The 25419-nt window shown below is 45.0% G+C and overlaps 2 protein-coding genes across 2 annotated transcripts in view; both read left to right on the forward strand.

Moving 5' to 3' along the window:
• The first annotated feature begins 1587 nt into the window (after positions 1-1587).
• Positions 1588-3801, forward strand: rnf7 (ring finger protein 7). The gene is made up of 3 exons (XM_084325987.1): positions 1588-1780; positions 1915-1962; positions 3312-3801. Exons 1-3 carry the CDS (start codon positions 1615-1617, stop codon positions 3428-3430), a joined length of 333 nt encoding a protein of 110 aa, XP_084182113.1. The 5' UTR covers positions 1588-1614; the 3' UTR covers positions 3431-3801.
• Positions 3802-12111: 8310 nt separating this feature from the next.
• grk7b (G protein-coupled receptor kinase 7b) overlaps positions 12112-25419 on the forward strand; it is a gene marked incomplete at both ends in the record, with an annotated part of 65102 nt that continues 51794 nt past the window's right edge. Inside the window, 2 exons of the mRNA XM_084308928.1 lie at positions 12112-12708; positions 15135-15572. Coding sequence (XP_084165054.1) covers positions 12112-12708; positions 15135-15572 — 1035 coding nt within the window. The remainder of the gene's footprint in view (positions 12709-15134; positions 15573-25419) is intronic.

Here is a 25419-nt window from a genome sequence, read left to right on the forward strand (position 1 = left end):
AGTCCACAATCATCTCCTTTGTTTTGCTGACGTTCAGGGAGAGGCTGTTTTCCTGGCACCATCCCGCCAGGACCTTGACCTCTTCCAGGTAGGCCCTCTCGTCGTTGGCAGAGATCAGGCCCACCACCACTGTGTCGTCAGCAAATTTGACGATTGTATTGCTACTCCGCTGAGCCACACAGTCGTGTGTGTACAGGGAGTAGAGGAGGGGACTCAGAACACAGCCCTGGGGGGCCCCTATGTTGAGGGTGATGGATGAGGAGGTGCAGTTGCCTGCTCTCACCACCTGGGGTCTGCCAGTCAGGAAGTCCAAGACCCACTGGCAGAGGTCATAGCCCAAGCCCAGGTCCCTGAGCTTGGCTATGAGTATGGAGGGGACTATGGTATTGAATGCCGAGCTGTAGTCGATGAATAGCATTCTCACATAGTTCCCCTGCCTCTTGTCCAGGTGTGATGCTGCTGTGTGCAGCACATGGGATATGGCGTCCTCCGTGGACCTGTTGGGGCGGTATGCAAATTGCAGGGGGTCCATGTTGATGGGGAGGGAGGAGCAGATGTAGCCCTTTACTAGCTTCTCAAAGCACTTCATGGCTATGGAGGTGAGAGCTACAGGGCGGTAGTCGTTGAGGCAAGCAGGCTTGGATTTTTTGGGTACAGGGATAATAGTGGACTTCTTCAGGCAGGTGGGGATGACAGCCTGTTCTAAGGACAGGTTAAATATGTCAGTGAATACTGGGGCCAGTTGGTCGGCACAGACTTTTAGGACGCGGCCGGGGATGCCGTCCGGACCTGCTGCCTTCCTGATATTCACTTTTTTAAAGGTCCGCCTCACCTCATGCTCTGTTACCCTGAACACTGCGCCTCCATCAGCAGCCGACCCCCCCCCCCCCATTGCCGAGGCTTGTGAGCTGGTGTTGTTATTACCAGCATCAAACCTCGCATAGAAGGTATTGAGGTCGTTTGCTAAGGAGATGTCACTGTTCAGTTTGAGGGAGGCGCCTTTGTAGTCTGTCATCGTTTTGAGCCCCTGCCACATAGCTCTAGAGTCAGCTTGTTCAAACTGGAGTTCAATTTTATCCCTGTAGCGCCGTTTGGCCTCTGACACTGTCCTCCTTACGTTGTGTTGCGCCACCTTGTGGTCATTCATGTTGCCTGCCACTAGGCCGTCATTGTATGCTTTGGTGCGCTCTCTCAGAGCTTCACGGACGGATTTGTCTACCCAGGGTTTTTGATTTGGGTAAACTTTCATTTTGGTAGTGGGGATTGTTTCTTTCACCCTAGTACAGGTCTCTCTCTCTCTCTCTCTCTCTCTCTCTCTCTCTCTCTCTCTCTCTCTCTCTCTCTCTCTCTCTCTCTCTCTCTCTCTCTCTCTCTCTCTCTCTCTCTCTCTCTCTCTCTCTCTCTCTCTCTCTCTCTCTCTCTCTCTCTCTCTCTCTCTCTCTCTCTCTCTCTCTCTCTCTCTCTATATATGTGTAGCACCCTCAAATCCCAGAAAACAGCGCCCCCCAGTGTCGCTCCGAAAGATAAGCACAAGTACCCAAAACAACTAGCATCTCGTCGCATGATATAGCTTCGTCCATTTTGTTTAGCTAGCTAATTTATCCTGCAGCAGAGATGGACGAGGGTGACGAACCGAGTTTAGTTCACTCTCACAACACGTCTTCGGGGTCTAAACAAAGCGGCGACAAGATGTTTTCTCTCAAGAAGTGGAACGCCGTGGCCATGTGGAGCTGGGACGTTGAATGTGACACATGTGCCATTTGCAGGGTGCAAGTGATGGGTACGTCCTGATGACCGGTGAGCTGGCTAACGTTAGCCTGGCAACCGAGTTAGCTTGTGTCTCGTGAACTGAGATATATTATCAATGATTATCTTGTGATTTTATTTAACGTTACTCGTTGATTCACATTACAGATGCGTGCCTCCGATGCCAGGCTGAAAACAAACAAGAAGACTGTGTTGGTAAGACACTGTTCGTGGTTGTATGGGTTTCCTAACGTTAGCTAAGTTAGCTAAGCAAAACTGGTGATTGATTGATTGAAAACTTTATTAACAGATTGCAGAATGGGTTCAATATGCAGACCAGAGAGACTTTCGTCTTGTTTACATCAGGGTCCTCCATTTTCAATTCATCAGGACATATATGACATACATGACATACAGATAGACAGTACTGCTACATCTATAAATTTATGACATACCAGATTTGCAAATACAGGTCGTTGGTTTAAGTATATTAACTCAATGGTTCACAACCCCTTTGCTGTCAAGGACCCCAAAATCCATACATCAGGCTACGGACCCCCATATTGATAAGCTCTTATCCCCATCCAAGATGTAACGTTATTCATTCCATACAGTAACTCTCTAGCCAGGCAGGGAGGCAACCGTGATGAGTGTATAGGCTTATTAGGCTAGCTATGATCAGAATGGTAGTTCAAACATTCTCTCATTGGGCTAACTTCTAGTCAATGAAGTAAGTTGATAGTGAAATTAAAATATCCCCCGTTTTGTATGGGGGCCCACCGGAACAAACCCCTTGAACCCCACGTCGAGAACCACAGTGTGTTAACTCATTACCACTAGCAGTAAAGCAAGTATCTTGGTTCTGTACATAGAGGCGGTCACGGTATGAGTTAGCCAGTTTAGCTACGTTTTGTAGGCTAACACACACAAAAAAGGCCCGTCTGTGTTTTAACACTAAATGAACAGCACAAGTACAGTACAATGAAATTAAGTTGGCACCTACCCACAGTGCAAAGTAACAGTAAAGTGCATAGCAATATACAGTGAATAACATGTGAACATGTGAGTATATATGACGAAGCTACGGACTATATGCTAAGGCTAGCTAATGTACAGTATTATACAGTGGTACTTGTATGAATACACTGGTAATAAATACACAATACTAGCCAGTGGTATTAATAATAGTAGGTATGACATATAGATGGTATACAGTGTACAGTATTGGTATATATATATATCAGATATAGATACTATTGTACATTGCTATCCTACAGTGTTACAGTATATGGATAGACTATAGATTGAGGTAGGTAGTTATGAGTACAGTGTAAGACAGTTGTAGGCAGTAGACAAGTATGGATTGAGTATAGGCATCCGAGTTCATACGGTATAGGTTGAGTATAGGCAACAGTGTTCAGAATTTAAACGGTATAAGTGTGGTGTGTGTGTGTGCATGCTGAATTACTGTAACTATTCAATTTGCTCTGACGGTTCATGTAAATGTTAACACCTCTCTCTCTCTCCCACTCTCCCCATCCCTCCTCTATCTTTCTCTCTCAAAGTGGTGTGGGGAGAGTGCAACCACTCCTTCCATAACTGCTGCATGTCACTTTGGGTGAAACAAAACAATCGCTGTCCCCTTTGCCAGCAGGACTGGGTCGTTCAGAGAATTGGCAAATGAGCACTACTACAAAGATCCCATCTCCCCCCTCTGTCTTGTTTGTGATGGCAGATCAGACACTGATTGCTGCAATCCTGTACGCAAGTCATTGAAATCTACAGTTCTCTTCCTACATAGTGCATGCTGTTGTCAAGTCATCTGACACTAAAGAAGTACAGTGGACAATATTCAGATGATGAAGACCGGGTAGACATCTACTGGTGGAGCCGAATGTGGATGAACGAAGGTGGAAGAGTTTTGAAGAGAAGACTGAGCCTAGTTGCAGTGCTTGATTCTGTGTTTTTTATGTTGTATTGTTGTTTGTGGTGGTGTCCAAAATGTCTTGGAATAGATATCTTGGTCTTTATAATAACAATAAAGAATAGTGTATATATATATATATACAATATGCACATTTTGTTCATTTATGTACCTTCTGAATTGTGCCATGAGCTGCCAACCAGCAAACTTGTGCTGTGGGAACCAACACACGGGCATCGATCACGAGGACGTCCCACATTAACCTACGTGGACGTACTCAGGAGAAATGCAGGAACAGAATGCACCGGCGAGCTAGCCAGATGCATGGAGAATCGGGATGACTCGAAGCACCGATGGAGGGCCCGTCCGAGGACGACCTAGAATTGTGTCAAGTTGTTCCATTCTATTGATTAATCATTTTAAAAGAAGAGCAGGGTATTGTTTGCATTTATTTTTCAATTTACTGAATCTGTAATTCCCAATCGTTTTTTCTATAGGAGGTGCTACAAGTCCTCAGTATGTTTCTCTACTGAGAAACTAAACTAAATTATGGTAAACAATATAAATACAACTCAAATGCATCTGTTGATCATTGAATGGTGCTATTTCTACTTGACCACTAGAGGATGGTAAGAAACTGACAACATTTGTGAATTCCGTTTGGCATATAGTGTACTACTGTATGTTGGCAAACAGCTGGCGTGTGAGACTAGTAAATTCAAGAAGTATAGCAGTTTCTCATACAAACAGCATACCGGTTCAGTTGTGTAGTGTATATGCCGTCACTTTGGTGGTGAGATCTATGGACAGATCACATCCACAAGAGATTTGGCCATGGATATACATCTACTGCTTTCACTCTACAACTGCCCTACAATGTAATCATAACTACCTACCTCGTACTTTAGTCTACCCATATAATTCTGTATGATAGCATGTACAATAGTGCTGTATATACCGTATATATTTAAATGTACAGCATATACATACATTATCTGTCTGAATATACCTGCATACAATCCTTATCCTTCTATATACCTACTTAAATACACCTGCATATAACATAACTGTATGATGGCATGTACAATAATGCTCTGTATATATATATATATATCCACACCTGTCTGTAAATACCTGCATATAATCTTTAGATAATATATATGTACATAGCCCTTACCTAGTTACACTGCTGGCCAGTATGACTTACTACCATAGTGTCTTTATACCTGTATCACTGTACACATTAATACTACAACTCAACATACCCAGTTTAATCACCTGTACATTGTATATTACTATTGCACTTTGTTACATTTGCACTCTGGTTTGATGCCAAACTCTTTTCATTGTACTGTACTGTGTATAATGACAATACATTAAATCTAATCTAATCTAAATGTTTTAGTAAAAACTAAAGATAAAAAACTTTTTTTTTTGTATTTTTTTTTTAATTATTTTTTAAACAAACACATAAACAAACATGACAACACACGATTAGATATACAAGCATTGTAAAACAGTGTACATCCGTTAACTCATCGTTTGGATAAATGTCTTATACAAGATATACCCCTAATACCTGCTATCTATTCCCCTACACACATATGCTCTTGCTCGCACCCCCCCATGCATAATCCGTCCATTATCCCTCGCTCCTAACCAGACATTACCATTAAATGCTAGCTTTTATTCTCTCCACCACTTCTAACCACATTGTCAATTTGGATTCATTGAGACCCAAAATTCTTGCTGTAGATATTTCTAGATAAATCACATCGAGATATGTAAGAATCCAGACCTTTCGGCACATTTTTTCCGGTTGAAACCATCGTGATGCTATCAGTTTTTTAGCCACTGTAATACCAGATAAAACCAATCTCTTTTGTTGTATAGGTACTGCATATTCAAAAACATCATTCAGCAGTAATATAGAGGGGTGTACAGGTATATTCAAAATTAAGAGATTTGATAATTGCTGGGTCACTTCTTCCCAGAATATCTTAACTGGTGGGCAGTCCCAATACATGTGCATAAATGTCCCCTCGTCCCCATTTGTACATAAGGAGCATTTGGAGTCTTGTTTAAGACCCATTCTGTTCAGTCTTATAGGAGTCAAGTATGTCCTATGAATATAGTTAAGATTGATTTGTTGATGGTCCGGGTTGCTTGATGCAAGTCGAACATTTGCCCAGGCTTCTTGCCAATCAAAATCTTTTTCTAGGTCTGGTATATCCCTCCTCCAAACAGAGTCTAGGTGGAGGGTTTCATACGAAGCCGTTAGTAATTGATGATAAAAATCTGATACAAAACCTCTCGATGTCTCTCTTTCATAGAAAAATGTGTGGTATCTGTGGTGTGCAATTGGTATCGTTAATGGAACACCGTGAGATAAAAAACTCTTTATATTATGTTGTACATCTTTTAGAGGTACAAAATATGCCTTTATACAAATGTTGTGCCTTAGTATTGTAAAAATACATGAATAATTTCTTTTTCTTCGTTCTCTCATTCCTGAACGAATAGCAGCTTATAGTTTAGGCTTTGTGGCCTACCCTTTGCCCTCTGACCCTGCCTGTGTAGGCTGGCTGACCTCATGAAGCTTTGTGGCTGAACCTAATGCACCAAAAAAGCTCACGTGTCAGAAACCTCCACCACCTTTTAACCTTTATTTAACCAGGAAGGTCAATTAAGAACAAATTGTTATTTACCAAGACGGCCTGTAGAGAAGACAAAAGGGCCTCAAGGGGACACAAATAAATAAAATGAAATTGAAAAATGATATAAATTAATAAATAAACTAAAAGAACAATCCAGATAAGACTAGTGGACACAGACGATACATATATCACATATGCAAGGGAAATAATTAAAACACACACCAAACAAACAACCAAATAAAATTACAAGGTATGTAAGACATGAAGCAGAACAGACAATGTACATGTCAGTTAACGACTGGGTGGCAGCTGCAGGTGTAAACAACTCTGCGATAGAGGACTTCTAATTGAATGGGGGGTTTCCGTGACAAACATATTATTGATGGCCTGAGTTTAACCCGTCATGTCAACTGAGATGCCTGAGACCGCTTTGGTTCTTCGTTCTTCAGAGCAGTTCTTTAATTGAAAGTGAGGGATAATGCCATTCGAGGTGATGATTTATGGAGATGCAGAGAAAGGCATTGCTTAGAAGCACCTACACGACCTGCACATGCGTCCCACAACACCTCCATAGAGTGAGTGAATGACTGATGTGTCTAACCCACAGCAGCAGCCCGCTCAGCAAATACAGCATTCTGTAGAGATCTCCCAATAAAATGAATCTAATAAAACCCAGACGGCCACACATGGATTAAAGGGGAACTCCACTTTTTTTGGAAATTAGCTTATTTAACATCTTCCCTGGAGTTAGACAAGAAGATGCATACCTTTTTTGTCTCTGTGCGTGCATTTTAGCTTTGGGAATAGACGCTCCGTTAGCATAGCTTAGCTTCATCACTGGAAGTGAGGCAGGACAGTAACCTTACAGTGCCTTACAGTGTATTGCAAGGTCTGACATTGACCAAACTTGATATGCATGACCTTGGTGGGCTCTAGGTCAACTCCTGAAAAGGGGGTCAATGTCAGACTTTGCAATCAAAAGTTAGGGGGCTAATAACCCTTGCCATAATTTCAGTGCGCCCCTAACTTTTGATTGCAAGGTCTGACATTGACCCCCTTTTCAGGAGTTGACCTAGAGCCCACCAAGGTCATGCATATCAAGTTTGGTCAATGTCAGACCTTGCAATACACTGTAAGGCACTGTAAGGCTACTGTCCTGCCTCACTTCCAGTGATGAAGCTAAGCTATGCTAACGGAGCGTCTATTCCCAAAGCTAAAATGCACGCACAGAGACAAAAAAGGTATGCATCTTCTTGTCTAACTCCAGGGAAGATGTTAAATAAGCTAATTTCCAAAAAAAGTGGAGTTCCCCTTTAAGCTTAGAAAATTCTACTTTCAATGCTCCTTTTGGTCAAATCCCTGAAGAGAAATAAATGACCGCGACCAGTGCTTTAGCCCACATGTCTATATTTTCATTTTCCAGATTTTTCCAGATTGTGAAAGTACAGAATGTAAGCTTTCAAATGATGTGTCATACTTTGAAATCTGAGAATGTTTTGAATATCATATATTCATTTAAATCTTGTAAAGCAGTCTGTTGTCTAGATTACTCAAGGGGAGAAAATGCCTCTTAAAGATGTTCACATTTCAGCTAGTTTGGGGGGGGGGGGGGGGGGGGGTGGACAACTACCCTCACCTGAATGCGTCCATTGTTAACGCTAATGACTCTCTGTGTGAATGCCTTTACCTGGCTCAGTGAATCTGAATCCCAACGCGCAGCTCTATTCAGATGCTAAAATGTACCCAGCCCCCACCTCTCCTCTGTGGAGAGAGGACAAACTGTTTCAAACCAGCCTTTTTTAAACACAGAATTCTCACAATTAGAGTTATTATATCTGTTCGCTGTTATACTAAATATGTTCTTCAACTCTCGAACTGTATTTATATAAAAAAAAAAAAAAAAAACAAAAAAAATTTTGTATTGTGTCTGTCTGTCATTTCACCCTGGCGACTTGTAGGCATCATCACCAGACTGGGTCACATCTAGTCTATTAAGGCGAGAGAAATATCTTAGGCTACATTCACACTGCAAGCCATAGTGCCTTAGTGCTCAATTCTGACAATTCTGTCTGTTCACACTCCTGAACTGTCCCGCATGCATGCGCAAACGAATAAATAAAGAAGATGGACGTAAATTATTTTTAGACAAATGTCAATCTAGAGTGACGTAAAATCACGTGAAAGTCTGACTGTTCAGAGCTGTATCTGATTCAGGACCGCATTATGCAAGTGGCCCAAATCAGAACAGAAAAGATCAGATGTGTTGTGTGCTGTTCACACTGTTGTGTAAACTGAGTCATATATGAGCAAATGTGAGAATGGGTTTAGGCAGAGCCCAATAGCTGAACACAGGAGAAGAGAGAATGGAGCGTTTTAGGGTGTTTAATTGTATTTCCCCAAGCAGACAGGTATTACATCCAGAAATGTGCAACAGACAGGTATTGGGAATGTTCTCTTGGGGGGTGAGGACAGGTGCACTCCCAGTGCAGCTGTGGGCAGAAGACACAGGTCTGTGTCATGGAAGAGAGAGAGCAGGAGACTTCTTGTGCAGCACAAGATGTCCAGGCAGGGGGGTGCACTGGAGCGGAGGTCCTGGGCACACAGAGAAACAAGGTTAGAGCAAGGAATAATAACACGAGCAGGTTAGCAAGGCTTTAGGTTGAGTCGTCAGGTTGAGTCGTACCTAGGTAGCTAGTTTAACACTACGACGAGGTCTGGTCAGGATCTCCAAGTTCAAGTTTCTTTAATAGTTGTCATACAGAAGTACAGAATACTTTTATACAAAATGCTTCTTACTGTTACGCTCCAGAGACTGTGCAAGACAAGATAAGTATGAAATAAAATAACATAGTATAGCATGTAAATTAGAAATAAAAAATGAGGTCACAGTGTTCAGTATAGACATATGTACAATGTTCGATGCATAATAGACGTAACTGAGTTACCATATAACAATATACTATGCAGTGTACTAATATACAATACTATATAGTGCAAAGCAGAAATGGGATGAGGTACAATTTAGGTACAATTTACAGTAGGTGTACGAGTTGTAGTGCAAATCCTTTATCAATAAATATAAAGTGTGTTTGTGTGATCTAAAGTGTGCAGAGTGGGTGCTGCAGTGTGTTGTTTGTTTAAGTGAGTGTGTGCGTGTGGGTGTGTGTGCTATGTGCAATTGATGGTTGTTGCATAGTGTTTGTTGTTCGTTGAGCAGCCTGATGGCCTGGGGATAGAAGCTTCTTCTGAGTCTTTCTGTGCTCGCCTTAAGACTCCGGTATCGCTTGCCTGACCGCAGCAGTTCAAAGAGGCAGTTGTTCGGGTGGCTGGAGTCCTTGATGATTCTCTTCGCCTTCCCCCTGCACCGCTTGTTGTAAATGTTCTGGAGGGTGGGAAGCCCCCCTCCAATTGTGCGTTCGGCTGAACGTGTCACTCTTTGTAGTCTGCTACGGTCTTGTGCAGTGCTATTCCCAAACCAGGAGGTGATGTTGCCAGTCAGGATGCTCTCTATTGTACATGAGTAGAAGTTCCTAAGGATCTTCTGACTGACTTGGAACTTCCTTAGGCGCCTGAGGAAGTAGAGGCGTTGTCGTGCCTTCTTCACAACACTGTCAATGTGTGTGGTCCATGTCAAGTCCTCGGATATGTGGGCTCCGAGGTACTTGAAACTGTTCACTCTCTCAACCGGTGCCCCGTCGATGCTGAGGGGGCTGTAGTCCTTGACCCCCGACCTCCTGAAGTCCACAATCATCTCTTTTGTTTTGCTGACGTTCAGGGAGAGGCAGTTCTCCTGACACCACTGTGACAGATTCTCTACCTCTTCCAGGTAGGCCCTCTCGTCGTTGGCAGAGATCAGGCCCACCACTACTGTGTCATCAGCAAATTTGATGATTGTGTTGTTGTTCCGCTGTGCCACGCAGTCATGTGTGTACAGGGAGTAGAGGAGGGGGCTCAGAACACAGCCCTGGGGGGCCCCTATGTTGATCGTGATGGATGAGGAGGTGCAGTTGCCTGCTCTTACCACCTGGGGTCTGCCCGTCAGGAAGTCCAAGACCCACTGGCAGAGGTCATAGTTCAAGCCCAGGTCCCTGAGCTTGGCTATGAGTTTGGAGGGGACTATGGTATTGAATGCTGAGCTGTAGTCGATGAACAGCATTCTCACATAGTTCCCCTGCCTCTTGTCCAGGTGTGATGCTGCTGTGTGCAGCACATGGGCTATGGCATCCTCCGTGGACCTGTTGGGGCGATATGCAAATTGCAGGGGGTCCAGGTAGATGTACCGTCTTGCTGATCAGGGGATGAGGTACAGCCGGGTTGATTGATGATGAGCTTGGCAGCGTGTAAACCCGGGGAAGGGGTGCTGCCCATATATGGGTGTGAGGCTTCCGTTGTGAATGTGGGAGAGGATGAGGAGGAGTGAAGAAGGTGTGAGGCTTCCGTGGTGAATGTGGGAGAGGATGAGGAGGAGTGAAGAAGGCTCTTGCTGTGATTATGACAGGAAAGACATCTGATTTGGGCCACTTTAATCTGCAGTCTGAACATAGCCATAATAATAATTAATAATAATAATAATAATAATAATAATAATAATAATAATAATAATAATAATAATAATAATAATAATAATAATAATAATAATAATAATAATAATAATAATAATAATAATAATAATAATAATAATAATAATAATAATAATAATAATAATAATAATAATAATAATAATAATGATAATAATAATAATAATAATAGTAGGTGGTGCTGCCTGCATTTTTGTAAGTAAAACAAGATTGTGGAAAATTTTTATGGGGGTACAAATATAAAAGATGTATTTTGTGTATGAATTAAGAGATGCCGGCTTGTGACAGAATGTTTGCTAATTCAGATCTCTGGAATGGCTGGGAGGCGGGGGGGCATTCTTGACTACTATCACAGAAGTGCCCTTGAGCCATATTTTGAGTGTAAATGTATGCAGCCTCCCCCCCTGCAACTACTAGGCTGTGCTATTAATACGAATGTTTTCCTAATCAGATTCAGGGTTAGATTATTAAAGTACTGTGCCCAGATATGGTGTTTAGCATGCAGTTGGAGCCCACATGTCTGGAGCAACAGGTACCCCCGCTGGCCCACTGGGGCCTGTGTGATGGTATTTTCAGTTTTACCATGGTACCGGCAATTGTAATTCACCATGGTACAGCTATGGTAAAAGTCATGTATCACTGGTATTATCCAATTTGATGGTAGTGGTATTGGTACCATGGTAGTGGTAGTGGCATGATGGTAGTGACCAGAAAACGATACTCTTTTCAGTCTTTTGTTAGGGAACTCTCTCCTGTTTCTGCGTTAATCTGTCTCCCTCTTAATCCCCACTCTCCTTTAAAAAATAATATTCACTCTTACTAAGGTCTAAGAGGCCTATAGTGTGCAGTTTGTTGACTGCTTAATCTCTCGCACTGGACATTTCTCCTGACTAACTGTAATCAACTATGAGGTGCTGAGGCCAGGAACTGCCGCCTCACTGTCATGCCTGCAGTCCAGGTTTACACTATATATAGACACAACCGTAAAGCTTCTTAAGCTCAACCACATAAGTTGCTTTGCTCGAGTACCGTATGTGAATAAGCACACAGACACTTAGCCTAGGGCAGAGGGTGTCGAGAAGCGTAGTGGCTCAGGTGCCCCGGAGACCTGGAGAGGAGTGGACGCTGGTGATTCAGCCTCACAGGCCCAGGCCAGCGTCCTGCTCCGTCGTGGCCCCTATGGACAGCTCAGGTCACGAGGCCCGACATGTGTGATGGGGGACTGGATGACCTGGTGGCCAACACAGCCTATCTGAAGGCTCAGGTGGGAGAGGACAACAAGGAGATGAAGATACGAAGACTCAGCCTGGCGCTGCCCAGGTCAGGGCATTGTGGCGGGACCAGGCCAGCCGCGGGGAAAGGGTACGAGACGTTCTGCGAGCTGCAGCCTATCGGGAGGAGGCTGTTCCGGGCGTTTCTCCTGGCCTCTAACTCCCAGTATGTGGCGGCTGCAGAATTCCTGGAGGAGCTGAGTGACTACGGCCTGGCAGAGGCTGGGGCTAAGGAAAAGGCCAGGCAGAGGATCCTCAACCAGTTCTGTAAGGAAGACTCCAGCGGTTTTCTCTCCTATCTTACAAAGGAAGCGACTGACAGATGTGAGACTGTGTCCGATGAGGATTTTGAGGAGGCGATGGGAAAAGTGAAGGAAGAAACCAGGGATTTTCTGAGAGGAAGGCCCTTCTCTGAGTACCAGTACAGTCGCTTCTATGACAGGTTCCTGCAGTGGAAGGAGTATGAGAAGCAGAAGATCAGTGAAAAATACTTCTACGAGTTCAGGAACTTGGGAAAGGGAGGTTTTGGAGCAGTAAGTTTCACTAGATTCATGCTATAATGAAACAATATCAGAACATGTCTATTTTATGTAGTTACTGGTAGGAAGTACACTACTTACTCTTTTAGGAAACCATAAAGGTCAACAATCTTGACCCACTGGTCAGCATGACATTTCCATCACATGTGTGTAGTCTTGAGTGTCCACAAGGTGTTCAAGGTACATTTTTAGGAACACTGGAAGCCTATGAAAATGATAATTCAGCACAAAATGGCTACCATATACCGTATATCTATAAGGGAAAAGCATATGGGACCCTATTTCAGAAGAAAGTATGGATGGCAGTGAACAGTGAGATCCTGTTGTCGGGAACATCTCGTTAATGAATTGTGTCATGAATTACACATGTTTGTCAATTTAAAAGTGTTAAATGTTATAGTGTTTAACATGTGTTATAGAATCAAAAGCTAATGTTGGCTAATGTTGCAAAATTAGCAAAGTTATCTATGTGTAATTGATGGCACAACTCGAAAGGGATAAACAAATATATATATATATATATTTACTCACAGAGTAAAATACACAATTTATCATATTAATCTAGTACTAATAACTAGATGCAGGTGTTATTTAGTTTAGTTTAGTTGACAATTATTATTATATACATGTTAACAAGTCATGCATCCTAAAATGATCAAGGATAGCACAAAAAAGTCACAGACTTATTTCCATTGTGGTCCTTGGTCTCAGCAGCACATGGTATTTACATAAACATGTATTACACATATTATTATCAGCCAACAGTATATTGCTCAAAATATAATAAAAAAGTAAAATACAACATTTATTAATAAAATATGTACAAAATGTACAGACACAAGATGCAGATGTTATGGATACATGTAGTGGATGGGTAGGTAACAGAACAGACAACATTGTGCCATGAATCATAAAGCCAGTAAAACAAAGGAGCAAGGAGAGGAGCGATCCTCAGACTGGCATATTTAAGGTGTTCAGCAGTAATATATCTAAATATCTAGAGCACTTTGTTATCAGACAGCTTGTTTATAGCGTGGTACACTTCATGTGACATAATCATCATGAAGTCATTACTGATGATAACCCTCAAAACATTTAGTGATCTATAGAATTCTCTCTGGCTCCCTAATTAATAGAAACCCAGATTATCCTCTTAACCCTTTCAGGTGAAAACTGTTGGGGGTCGGTTATCATATTTTAAAACTCTGTTTTAGGATTATAATCTTTTTTTCGAATTCCAAGTCTCTATAGATTTCAATAGCAAGAAACCACTGTGACCATCATCAAAATGCAGGTGTCAAAGCAGCAACAGCAAAGAGAATGAAGGACAGGAGAGGTATAGGTGAGAATAAATATAAGATAACAAGCATAAAAATTAGGGATGCTCGATATTGGCTTTTTTACCGATACCGATATTCCGATATTGTCCAACTCTTAATTTCCGATACCGATATCAACCGATATCAACCGATACCGATATATGCAGGGTTTCCCCCCCCCCCAAAAAACTGAATAATTTCAGGTAACTAATAATTTCACTGGATATATAACAAATATTGTTATTGTTTTTTTAAACCGATACCGATATTTTCCGATATCACATTTTACTGCCGATATCGGCCGATAATATCGGTCGGCCGATAATATCGGACATCCCTAATAAAAATATAATAAAATAATTCAAGTAAACACAGTTTTGAGAGCTGCTTGCCATAGAAATCAACAGGGGATCTCTGAGTGAGTGAAACATACTGTATATACTCTATCAATAATAAATATGAGTATGTACAGCCCACCCTGGTATAAATATACAGACATAACTCTATCCTAAGTCTAACCTGGTATGAATATACCAGTAGTAGTAGTAGTAGTAGTAGTAGTAGTAGTAGTAGTAGTAGTAGTAGTAGTAGTAGTAGTAGTAGTAGTAGTAGTAGTAGTAGTAGTAGTAGTAGTAGTAGTAGTAGTAGTAGTAGTTTATGCCCTGGTATAAATATACAGAACATACTGTAACTCTATTCTAAGGCCACAGTGCAAATGTATGTACCTCTAACCTAAGTATACCCAGGTACAAATATACCTTACTCTCTCCTTTGCAAATATACAGTACTCCATACTAAGTCTACCCCGGTATAAACAACATAAGTCTCAGTCTATCAATCTCATATATACGTACGAATGAACCTAGATGTACATATACGAGTATGAATGAACCTAGATTTACATATACACGTATTAATGAAAATGTGAATATATTTTCATGAGACCATGTGCAGAGTGTGCCAGAGACCATGCAGGATTCAGTAATCAAAGCCTATCAGTTCTAACAGTTCTAACCTACACTTGAAAGGGTTAAGGACAGTACTTGGCTAAAAGATATGGTCCTACTCAGTTATTTTCCACCCCTTCTTCCCTCCTTCCAGGTGTGTGCAGTACAGGTGAAGAACACAGGGCAGATGTATGCCTGTAAGAAACTAGACAAGAAGGGTCTGAAGAAGAAAGGTGGAGAGAAGATGGCCCTTATGGAGAAGCAGATACTGGAGAAGGTTAACAGCTTGTTTGTTGTCAATCTGGCCTATGCCTATGACACCAGGACCCACCTGTGCCTGGTCATGAACCTCATGAACGGAGGAGACCTCAGGTTCCACATCTACGACATTGGGGAGAGGGGCATCAGCATGGAGCGTGTCGTCTACTACAGCGCCCAGATGGCCAGCGGGATCCTCCACCTTCACGCCATGGACATAGTGTACCGGGATATGAAGCCCGAGAACGTCTTACTGGACAGCCGAGGCCAGTGCAGGCTGTCAGACCTGGGTTTGGCTGTGGAGCTGCCAGAGGGAAAAACCACCTGCCAGAAGGTTAGTCCGTTGGCTCAGTCCGTCTCACATGTTTTCCCCAGCGCTAGCCTGTTTGTTTAGCGGCGTTACTGGTTCCAGCGGAGCTGCACAGCAGGGGCGGATTTAGGATTGTAGGAGATCCGGGGCTTAGCCCAGATAGGATTTTTTTTACTTCGACACCACAACCTTTAACTTATACCATTTACATTTACATTTACATTTAGTCATTTAGCTGACGCTTTTATCCAAAGCGACTTACAAGTTCTGTACGACAAGCCATCAGGAAGGGCACAACTCTATCAGCTGAGCAACAATGTTCATCAAAGTGTTGAGTGCTACAGTGTAGGTTAGTTTATTAGGACAAGTGCATGACAGTACGGTTAGTTAGGGTTAGATTTTTTTTTTTTTTTTTTTTTTTTTTTTTAATTCAGATAATGGCTGAAGAAGTGCGTCTTTAGTCGACGGCGAAAGATTGGACGTGATTCGGCTGTCCTAACTGGGGTGGGTAGTTCATTCCACCATTGTGGGGCAAGGACTGAGAATAGGCGACTTCTCTTTGATGACCCTCCCGGAGCTTGGATAGGAGTAGGTCTGAGGCGGCCAGAAGATGCAGAGCGTAGGGGTCTTGAGGGTGTGTAGTTAGAGACCATTGACCGGAGGTAGGCGGGAGCGGTTCCCTTTGCCGCACGGTATGCTAGGTCGAGGGCCTTGAAGCGGATTCGTGCAGCAATGGGGAGCCAGTGCAGGTCCCTAAGAAGTGGGGTGACATGGGCCGACTTCGGTAGGTTTGAGATCAGGCGGGCCGCTGCGTTCTGAATGAGTTGAAGAGGCTTAGTGGCAGTGGCCGGGAGGCCAGCGAGCAGTGCATTGCAGTAATCGAGGCGGGAGATGACTGTTGATTGGACGAGGAGTTGGGTGGCTTCTTTTGTCAGGAAGGGGCGTATCCTTCTGACGTTGCTCAGGAGGAATCGGCAGGTTCTGGTCGTCGCTGCGATGTGAGCAGAGAAGTTCAACTGGTCGTCGAGGACAACACCAAGGTTCTTGGCGGTCGGGGACGCAGTCACAGCTGCATTCTCGACTGTGATTGAAAGGTCGGTTAGGGGGGAGGATTTGGCCGGCAGGTGGAGCAATTCTGTTTTGCTTAGGTTCAGTTTGAGGTGGTTGGACGTCATCCAGGCTGAGATGTCGGACAGACAGGCCGAGATCCCACCTTAAAGCGGACAAAAGGCACTAGAGAACACTTAAATGCACACCCTTTAATTAATGAAGCAAACTATAATAATTTATAATAATAATAATAATAATAATAATAATAATAATAATAATAATAATAATAATAATAATAATAATAATAATAATAATAATAATAATAATAATAATAATAATAATAATAATAATAATAATAATAATAATAATAATAATAATAATAATAATAATAATAATAATAATAATAATAATAATAATAATAATAATAATAATAATAATAATACACTGTGTTTGTATAGCACCTTTCATACACGAATTGCAGCTCAAAGTGCTTCACAGCAGTACAAAAAGACAGGCATAAAATGAGCACAACATTGGCAGATCAAGAGCAATGCATAAAGTGCAGACATAAAGCATAAAATAGATAGCAGTAAAAATAGACAAAGTCAAGGTAAGACATAGAACATTAAATCACATCGTTTTTCATATTAGGATCTAAGATCTAGGGTTAACTCGATAAAATAGAATAGTAAATTAGTATTAGAATTAGAATTAGTCAAATAGAATAAAATAATGCAATAGTGCATTGCAATAAAATAGTTATCATCGTATTTTTTCGGGAGGCCGGTAAGGAGTGCATTACAGTAGTCGAGTCGGCTCGAGATAAAGGCATGGATCTGGTTTTCAGCATCCTTTTGATTTATAAATGGCCGTACTTTAGCTTTCTAAGGTGGAAGAATTATGTTTTTGTCAACTTGTTGATTGTGATTTAAAGCTTAGGTCTGAGTCTACCATAACACCAAGACTTAACTCACTCAAATACAGTTAGCAGCTGGATAGACTACAGATGGACATTAGCTTCTGCTAAATCTGGTGCAAACATATTTTCATGTAACAATGATTAATTGTAAAAAAAAACAAAAAAAAGATTTTTTAAATAGATTCGGGGCTTTTCAGAAAACATTCGGGGCTTGAGCCCAAGTAGCCACCCCCTAGCCCCGCCCCTGCTGCACAGTGTCCAACAGTAAAGTGTCTATGCAAAAGAGTATCCATTCTCACTAAAGAGATGGCATATAGTGGAGAATAATTTACATGCATCTTTGGTTTTGTATGCTTTCATGGGACTATAAGGGTATTTGGTTGGAAATATCCACCAAATGACACCTTGTGTGCTGGGTCAACATTACGTCACCTCATAGACTGTGTGTTGCATTCTGTTGTGTACACATCTTAAAATATATTATTTGTTTAAGCCTTAAGCAAGCACATTCTAACACTGATATTCCTGCACGTCTTAACTAGAAGAAAACACTTAGTAGAGAGCAGACCTCCGCCAAGGACTAACACCCAGATTACAGAAACAAGCGCTGTCGATATTGGTGTATAGTAGCGCTAGAGGAAAGGTCAAAGGGTCACCAAAACCAACAGGTTGCCCCCCTCTAGGGATCATGCATTTCCACAGCAAATTATGTGACTGTACGACTAATAGATCAGAAGATATGCTCATTTGAAAGTGATGGTTATGAATGGCGTCACCAAAATCAATAGCTTTCTTCCTCCTGGGGTCATGAATGCAGAGCAATTTTATGGAAATTATGCCATGACCTTTCAAGATATCTAGTTCTCAGGTTTGCCTGATGGTGGCACTAGAGTTCACTTGGTCACCGAAATCAATAGGCATCTCCCTCTTGGGTTCATGAATGTTCACAGCAAATTCTGTGACTATACGACAAACGGTGGTGGCGCTATAGAGGAAGGATAATGGGGTCACCAAAACGCAATGGTGTTCTTCCTCTTGGGGTCATGAATGTGCACAGCACATTTCATGGGATTTCAACCATTACTTTTCAAGATAACAGATCCTCACACAGAACTGAAAACAGTAGTTCTGTTCCGTTAGGGGCTCTGCTTGGCATCACACTGCACTCCCTCGCGTACGTGCATGCGTACTGAATAAAATTCCACAAAATATACCTTTAATACCAGTATTAGTCTGACCACACCCCTCATCAGCTTACCTTCATAAGCAGGTGTGTGGTCACCTGCTCTCCTCCTTCTCGCTTTCACCACAAGGAAGTGCCTCGGTAGTACCCCACTTGACGTGTTGTTAGTTGAAAAGAGTTGTGACTGGTTTACATTGTGCTTAATCTTTTCTTCTCTCACATCTGTTGTACAAGAAAAGGTTGGGTCATAATGTATTCCGCGGAGAGTAGACCCGCTAGACCTACTCTTCACCACCGGTTCTCCATTCCCGCCTCCGTCGTGCGCCTCGGTGCTGGGCTGTTGCCACTCTCGTGGTTGCCGACCCAGCCCGGGAGACTGCCGGTGGATAGTTTTCCTCACCGAAGAGTCGAGGGTTCGGTGCCGTCGCTCCGGCGATGGCCTGATCTCGACTCTGGTTCCTCTGGTTCTGGGGAATCGCCCGTTGGTGAACGGGGGGTTGTTTTGGAGCCAGAGGATTTGCGACGCAAACTTTTCGCGTCTGCTCGCTCGCGTCGCAAGATGGTGGCGTGCAGACGCGAACGGCCTGGGTTTGGGGAGCTGCTGGAGACCAGCGAAGATGCGTCCGGCTCGGGATTTCCAATGGAGACTGAGGACTTCATGGACGAGGCGGACGGATTTTTGTATGAGGGCCCCGTGGAGGAGAGTATCCCTCCTCAGGAGACCCCGGAGGGGGGGGAAATGGCTCCATGGGGCGCCCTGTTCGAGGATGTCGAGGAACCACCTTGGCCTCATCGGCAGGATGCCCTACTGTCGGCCACATCGGATTGTGGCTCCTTGACCAGTCGCAGCCTGCTGTATGTGAGGGATGCGGGGTCGGTGGAGGAAGGTTCGCAGGGGGAACTGCGGGCCTTGTTTCCCGAGCTCATGGCGGTAGCCGCCACCGCAAACGGTGTGCCGCTGCCGCTGCCATTGCCTGCACCTGTCCCTGATGACCTCATAGGCCATCCCTGGCAGCGTCCCCCAGTGAGAGGGGTGGACGTTGTCTACCCATTTTTCCCATCGATGGGGGCCTATGTTCGTCGGGGTCAGGCGGTGACCAACATCATGGGACTAACTCCTACCTACGTACCAGTTACGCGGGTAGCGGGGTTGGTCAAAGGTATGGGGGAGGGCGTGCCTCGGCTTGACAGTCCGATGGCCGCGCTCCTCTGTCCGGATATGGTGTGGGAACCACTATGCAAGCCGGTCCTCCAGGGGAAATCGGCTAGGCGATTGGCTTATTGGGGTGACCAGTCATTTATCGCTGGTACACAATCGCTGGCTGCGGCGTCTAACATCGCCCACCTGGCTAGATTTGTATCGGGGATAATGACGGGCGGCACGGATCTGACCGAGGTGAAATGCGATCAGATCACCCAGGCTGCGGGAGCTGTCCTGCACCTTTCCCAGGTGCTGGCCATAGCCATGGGGAAAGTGCGCGCCCTGGCCACCCTGGGCCAGCGTCACCTTTGGCTGGAGCAGGCCCGTGTGCCAGAGAAGAAGAGAGCTCCTCTTCTGACGGCCGCCCTCTCCGACGCTGGCCTGTTCGGGAAGGCCCTGCGGTTGATGACCTCAACATGCAGAGAGATGGCAGAGGAGAGGTCCATTCTCCAACCCCATTTTTCGCCTCCCGTCCTTGCCGGTGGAGGCAGAAGGCTTCCGCGACGTCGAGCTGTCTCTGTCGCCGCTACCACTGCCTCCGCCGCCGCTGCTGGCCCTGCCAAGAGGGCCAGGGGACGAAACGGCGCTTCTGCCACCGCCGGCCCATCCCAGACCGGAGGAGACGGTAGGGAACGTCGTGTCCAGCAGACTGTAACCTACCGTCCCTCCGGGGCTCCCCGGGGTGGCAAGACTCGAGCGGCGCGAGGTGGCAGACGCCGTTAAGAGTGACTTTTTCCCCTCTGTGTCCCCTCTCCTACACCCTCCCCGGCCCCTCTATGGTTTTGTGCCTTGACACTATTTAGTTATTAAATAAAAAAGTTCCCCGATGGAGGGGGACTGTGTTTTGGCCGAACAAACTGTGTGTTTCTTCAAACAAATCATATGGTGGGGTTGTGTATATATGAATCTGCCCTTTTTTACGTTGTGGGGTGAGTTGTGTTGTGTTACGAGGTTAAGCAAGGTCTGCAACGTACACTCGGTAATAGGTTCTATTTAGCTTGATGCTCCACATGCAGTTAGAACTGGTGTTATTCCATTGCTTTAACTAAGTATATGTGTTTTCACAATGCTGTGTTGTTTAGTTGCAGTAATACTCGTACGCACACATTTCACGGCCTAGCCGGTTACTCTCGATCAGCGTTTTTTTTCCTATGTATGACATAGGCAACGGGTATAGGATTCACGCACAGGCGACTTGTGTTTTGTTGTAAAACCTTTTACACATTTTGTGGGTAGCGGGCATTGTATTAGCTTCGCTATGCTTTGCTTTCTACCGGAGGTTTTTCAAGATGGCTACGGTTGTTTTTCTGTGTGTAGGGATAAAGGGTGTGTTTTCGGGAGGGGGTGTCGAATAAACCCCTCCTTTCCCACTTGATTGGTTTAGGGGATTTTTGATCTCTTCTGCTGAGCCAGTCAGGGCCAAGCCAGTGCTTGGCGGGGGGGGGGGGGGGGGGGGGGGGGAAGGGGTATTCTACCGACTCCTGTTACATGACAGGATCCGGTAGGTTTTCCCCGCCTGTTGTAGCGTTGTTGCTATGGCGACGCCTTCCATGAGCTGGTGTCTTAAAGATGTTGAGGTTGGGCGCAGGGCTCACAGTCCTGCTGCGCCCGGTTTATGTGTCAAACTTGAGTCAATTGGTCACGTGTCTCACAGTTTACATATCTTTTTCTTGACCATAGTCTCATGTGGGAAGGTGTTTCTGGGAGGGTCTGGTCTTACACTCTGATTAAAAAGAGTGACTGGATTGAAATCATATGAAAAACAGGGTTTTTACTCCCAGCTGTGCAGTTGGGTCATACGGGTGATGCCTTTTCTTTATTTTTATAAAGAGTTGAATGTGTCTTTGATGGATTGGAAATGAGGGTCCCTGATGGAAACAAGACTAACGTCTTTCTCAGGTCTGCCTCCCCTTAACCTATTGTGTGTATTGCCGTACTGGGTTGTACCCTTTCTGCAGTCTGTTGGGTAAATTTTTTCATTCATTCATTCATGGAGTTGATTGCATCTCGCCCCTCTTGTCGTTTCCCTGGGCGTCTTGGGGATTCAATATGGTGGTCTAAACGGCCTATTGTTGATGTGGGTATGTCCAAACGCACACATAGTGCTAGCTCAGGATGTGCTTTTTGGGCCATTGGCTGACTGGCGCGCCTTGATTGCTTGGGTGAAACAGCGTTTTTATGGAGCAATTGGGATGGGGGTTTTTCCTCTTCCGACATCCTGTGTGGTTGTCGATGGGTTCCCGTTCATGTCAGGGGATGATGACGGAATGGGTCTGGACATATGGGGAAGGGTCTCACGCCCTAGGGGTGGGCCACCGGGCGCGGTTCATACCGACACGTCTGGGTGGCGCCTTCTTTTTATGTTGGGATCAACACGCATATCTGCCCCTTCTCCTGGGGTTGGCAGGTCGGCGTGATTAGGGTACGGGACTGGTTCTGGTCGCGCTGGTCCAGATCAGTTGCACCCGTTGTCCGCTGGGGATGCAGATCTGCTGTTCTGGTACCCTGAGGGACTTGGGGTTTTTTCAGGGGGAAAAATGCTAGGTCGGTCCGGGTGTCACAGGGTTGAGCGTTATGGGACCCTTGTTAGGTGCGTTGTATTCTGCACTGTCGTAATGGCTTACGGCCGTGCCGACCTGTACGCGCCCGATCTCGTCGGATCTCGGCCGCTGTGCGGGTTGGTCTTGGTTGGTACTTGGTTGGGTGACCTCCTGGGAATACCAAGTGCGGGGTGCTGGGGCTGGTCTTCCATTTTTACGCTCTTCTCTTGCGCTTGGCGCTGAGGGGCCTGTTGGGGTGGTTTTAACCTCCTCGGGGGACCCTGTGCCCCCCGTATCACCGGGCCCGGTCCGGGGTGATGCTCGTTGACCCGTAGGCCCGGGATAGCCCTGTTGGAAACCGGAATGCGGGCTGCGGCGGTGCCGCAGGTGTGTTTTGGGGTTTCTTTCCTGAGGGGTTATGGGACCAACCATTGCATGGGGTAATGCCTGGGTGGTTGGTTCTCTGGTGTGTTGCTGCAGTGTCAACTCCCGGTTCTCCGGTTGAGGGTGCCCCTGCACGTTCATGACGTCTGCCGATCGTATGGGCCTTTTCTGTGGGCAGCTGTCAGGGGCCGAGTGGTCTAAGGATCCCACTTCTGACATGCTGTTTAAAGGCTTGGTTATGCGACAACGCCAGCATACGCCCCTTCCGCCGGGGCGGCTGTTTTCAGCTGTCCTTTCTGGCGCCTGCCTCGTCCGCAGTTTCCAGGCTTGGGTTGACAGCCTGTTGCCTGGTCTTTTTTCCCGGTGCACTGCCTGCTTCCGTTGGTTAACTCTTGTGTGTTATGACCATGCTGTCTGCCTGTTGCAGGGCCTGTGTTCCAGGCGGTGTACTGTTGGGGAGGACAGGGCCCGCTCGGCTGAGGGGCCTTTGTCCGAATGCGCTGGCGATGTGGGGGGCGGGGTCACTAGGTGCCCACCTGGTGGGGTCTTGATGCTGGCATCATGGACTTCTCCGGGCCCCCATTCCAGGGAGTCCAGTCCTTTTGGTGGGTCTGGGTCTTCCTTCGCGCTCCGCTGCTACGGCCTTGCCACGGGGTTGGGTTTGCCCTTGATCCCGTGATTCTGGGGGCAGTAACGAGGTTGTTTCCTACGTTCGTTCCCGGGTGGCATGCGGGTTGTGCGTGGGTGTAGTCGTGGGGTCAAGCCACGGTCTGCTCACCCTGTGCGTTGAGTTGCTTGAGTGCCTCTTCGCACGGTCGGGTCCGTCGCCCTCCCGTGAAGCCCCTAATAGGGGGGATGCCCTCCATTAGGGGGGGTCGGGGGGGCTCGGCCCTCCCTGTTCTGATGGTTGTGGGGGGCTGTCAGCGGGGTGTATTTGTCAGCCAGCGGCTCCGCTTGGCCTCCCTTTGTGCAGTGTGATGCCAAGCAGAGCCCCTAACGGAACAGAACATTAGGTTATGGCTATAACCAAGTTCTGTTAGTTAGGGGTGACGCTTGGCATCAGACGGCCGCTGCAGCCCTTGACCTCACCTTGTGGTGAAAGCTTGGGTAGGAGGAGAGCAGGTGACCACACACCTGCTTATGAAGGTAAGCTGATGAGGGGTGTGGTCAGACTAATACTGGTATTAAAGGTATATTTTGTGGAATTTTATTCAGTATGCGTGCACGTACGCGAGGGAGTGCAGTGTGATGCCAAGCGTCACCCCTAACTAACAGAACTTGGTTATAGCCATAACCTAACGTTATATTATCACATTACCCAAGCTGATCGAACACCAATGCCCAACACCGCTGTGTGCTGTATGCACCCTGACATTTTTTAAATCAGCCCTCAAAACCCACCTTTTCAATCTTGCTTTTGACCTCTAATTCTGTCGGTTTTATTTTATTTTGTCATGTATTATTTTTGTTCTGTTTTTGTTTTGCCATAGTTTTGTCTCTTCTACCCATGTAAAGCGTCTTTGAGCACCTGGAAAAGCGCTATATAAATAGATGTATTATTATTATTATGCCCATGTATTCTATTGAGTCTCAACATAAAAGAACGTGACCCTATTAAAAGATACCTGCCCTTACCCTCCGTGTGACACTGCAGGAGCAGTCCTGGGCAGATTGATCAAGGGCTGAGTCAGCATTAGTTTGCTAATCTTTGGATTATTTAGACCAGAGGGCTTGGAAGTGAAAGTGGAATCTGTCGGGTTTCAAAAGGTCTCCAAACAGGAGAGTTTGATTCAAGCTGGAGGGGGGGGGGGGGGTACAGTAAGCCCTACAATGACATATATCAAGCCTGATGGAAGCCAACCAAGCATTCTAACGATGCCCCTCAATATACATTAGACCATTAACCAAAAGAAAAGCCTCGAGCAGGGAGAGAGTTAAGAAGGAGAGAGAGAGAGAGAGAGAGAGAGAGAGAGAGAGAGAGAGAGGAGAGAGAGAGAGAGAGAGAGAGAGAGAGAGAGAGAAAGAGAGAGAGAGAGAGAGAGAGAGAGAGAGAGAGAGAGAGAGAGAGAGAGAGTGAGAGAGAGAGAGAAAGAGAGAGAGAGAGAGAGAGAGAGAGAGATGAGTTAAGAAGCAGGTCAGTTTCTACCTCCGAGGTGACACGCCAATCCGAGGTGACACGCCAACGGTTGAGCAGGGCGGATAAAAAACTAACCTTCTCACTGTCCTTTGTTGTACCTTACTACTATGCTACTATACTTATACCTATCATGCTAATGTAGTGATGCACCGATGTGAAAATTGTGGCCGATACCGATAACCGATATTAATATTGCTGTTCTGGCCGATACCGATATTTACCGATGTCGATATCTCTGTATAGGAAAACACTTTTTTATGATAATCAAATAAAGAACTATTTTCCAAAACGCATACTTTTTTTTACTTTTTGTAACTTATTTTCAGAAATTACTGATATTTTGAAACTATTTAAGGCCAAAAACATGTAAAAAGAAAAAAAAAATCTTGATATCGGACCGATAACCGATGTGTAAAAAAACGGCCATTATCGGCCGATATTATATCGGCGGCCGATA

This window comes from Notolepis coatsorum, assembly GCF_963971535.1.
Source record: "Notolepis coatsorum genome assembly, chromosome: 1".
Lineage (NCBI taxonomy): Eukaryota > Metazoa > Chordata > Actinopteri > Aulopiformes > Paralepididae > Notolepis > Notolepis coatsorum.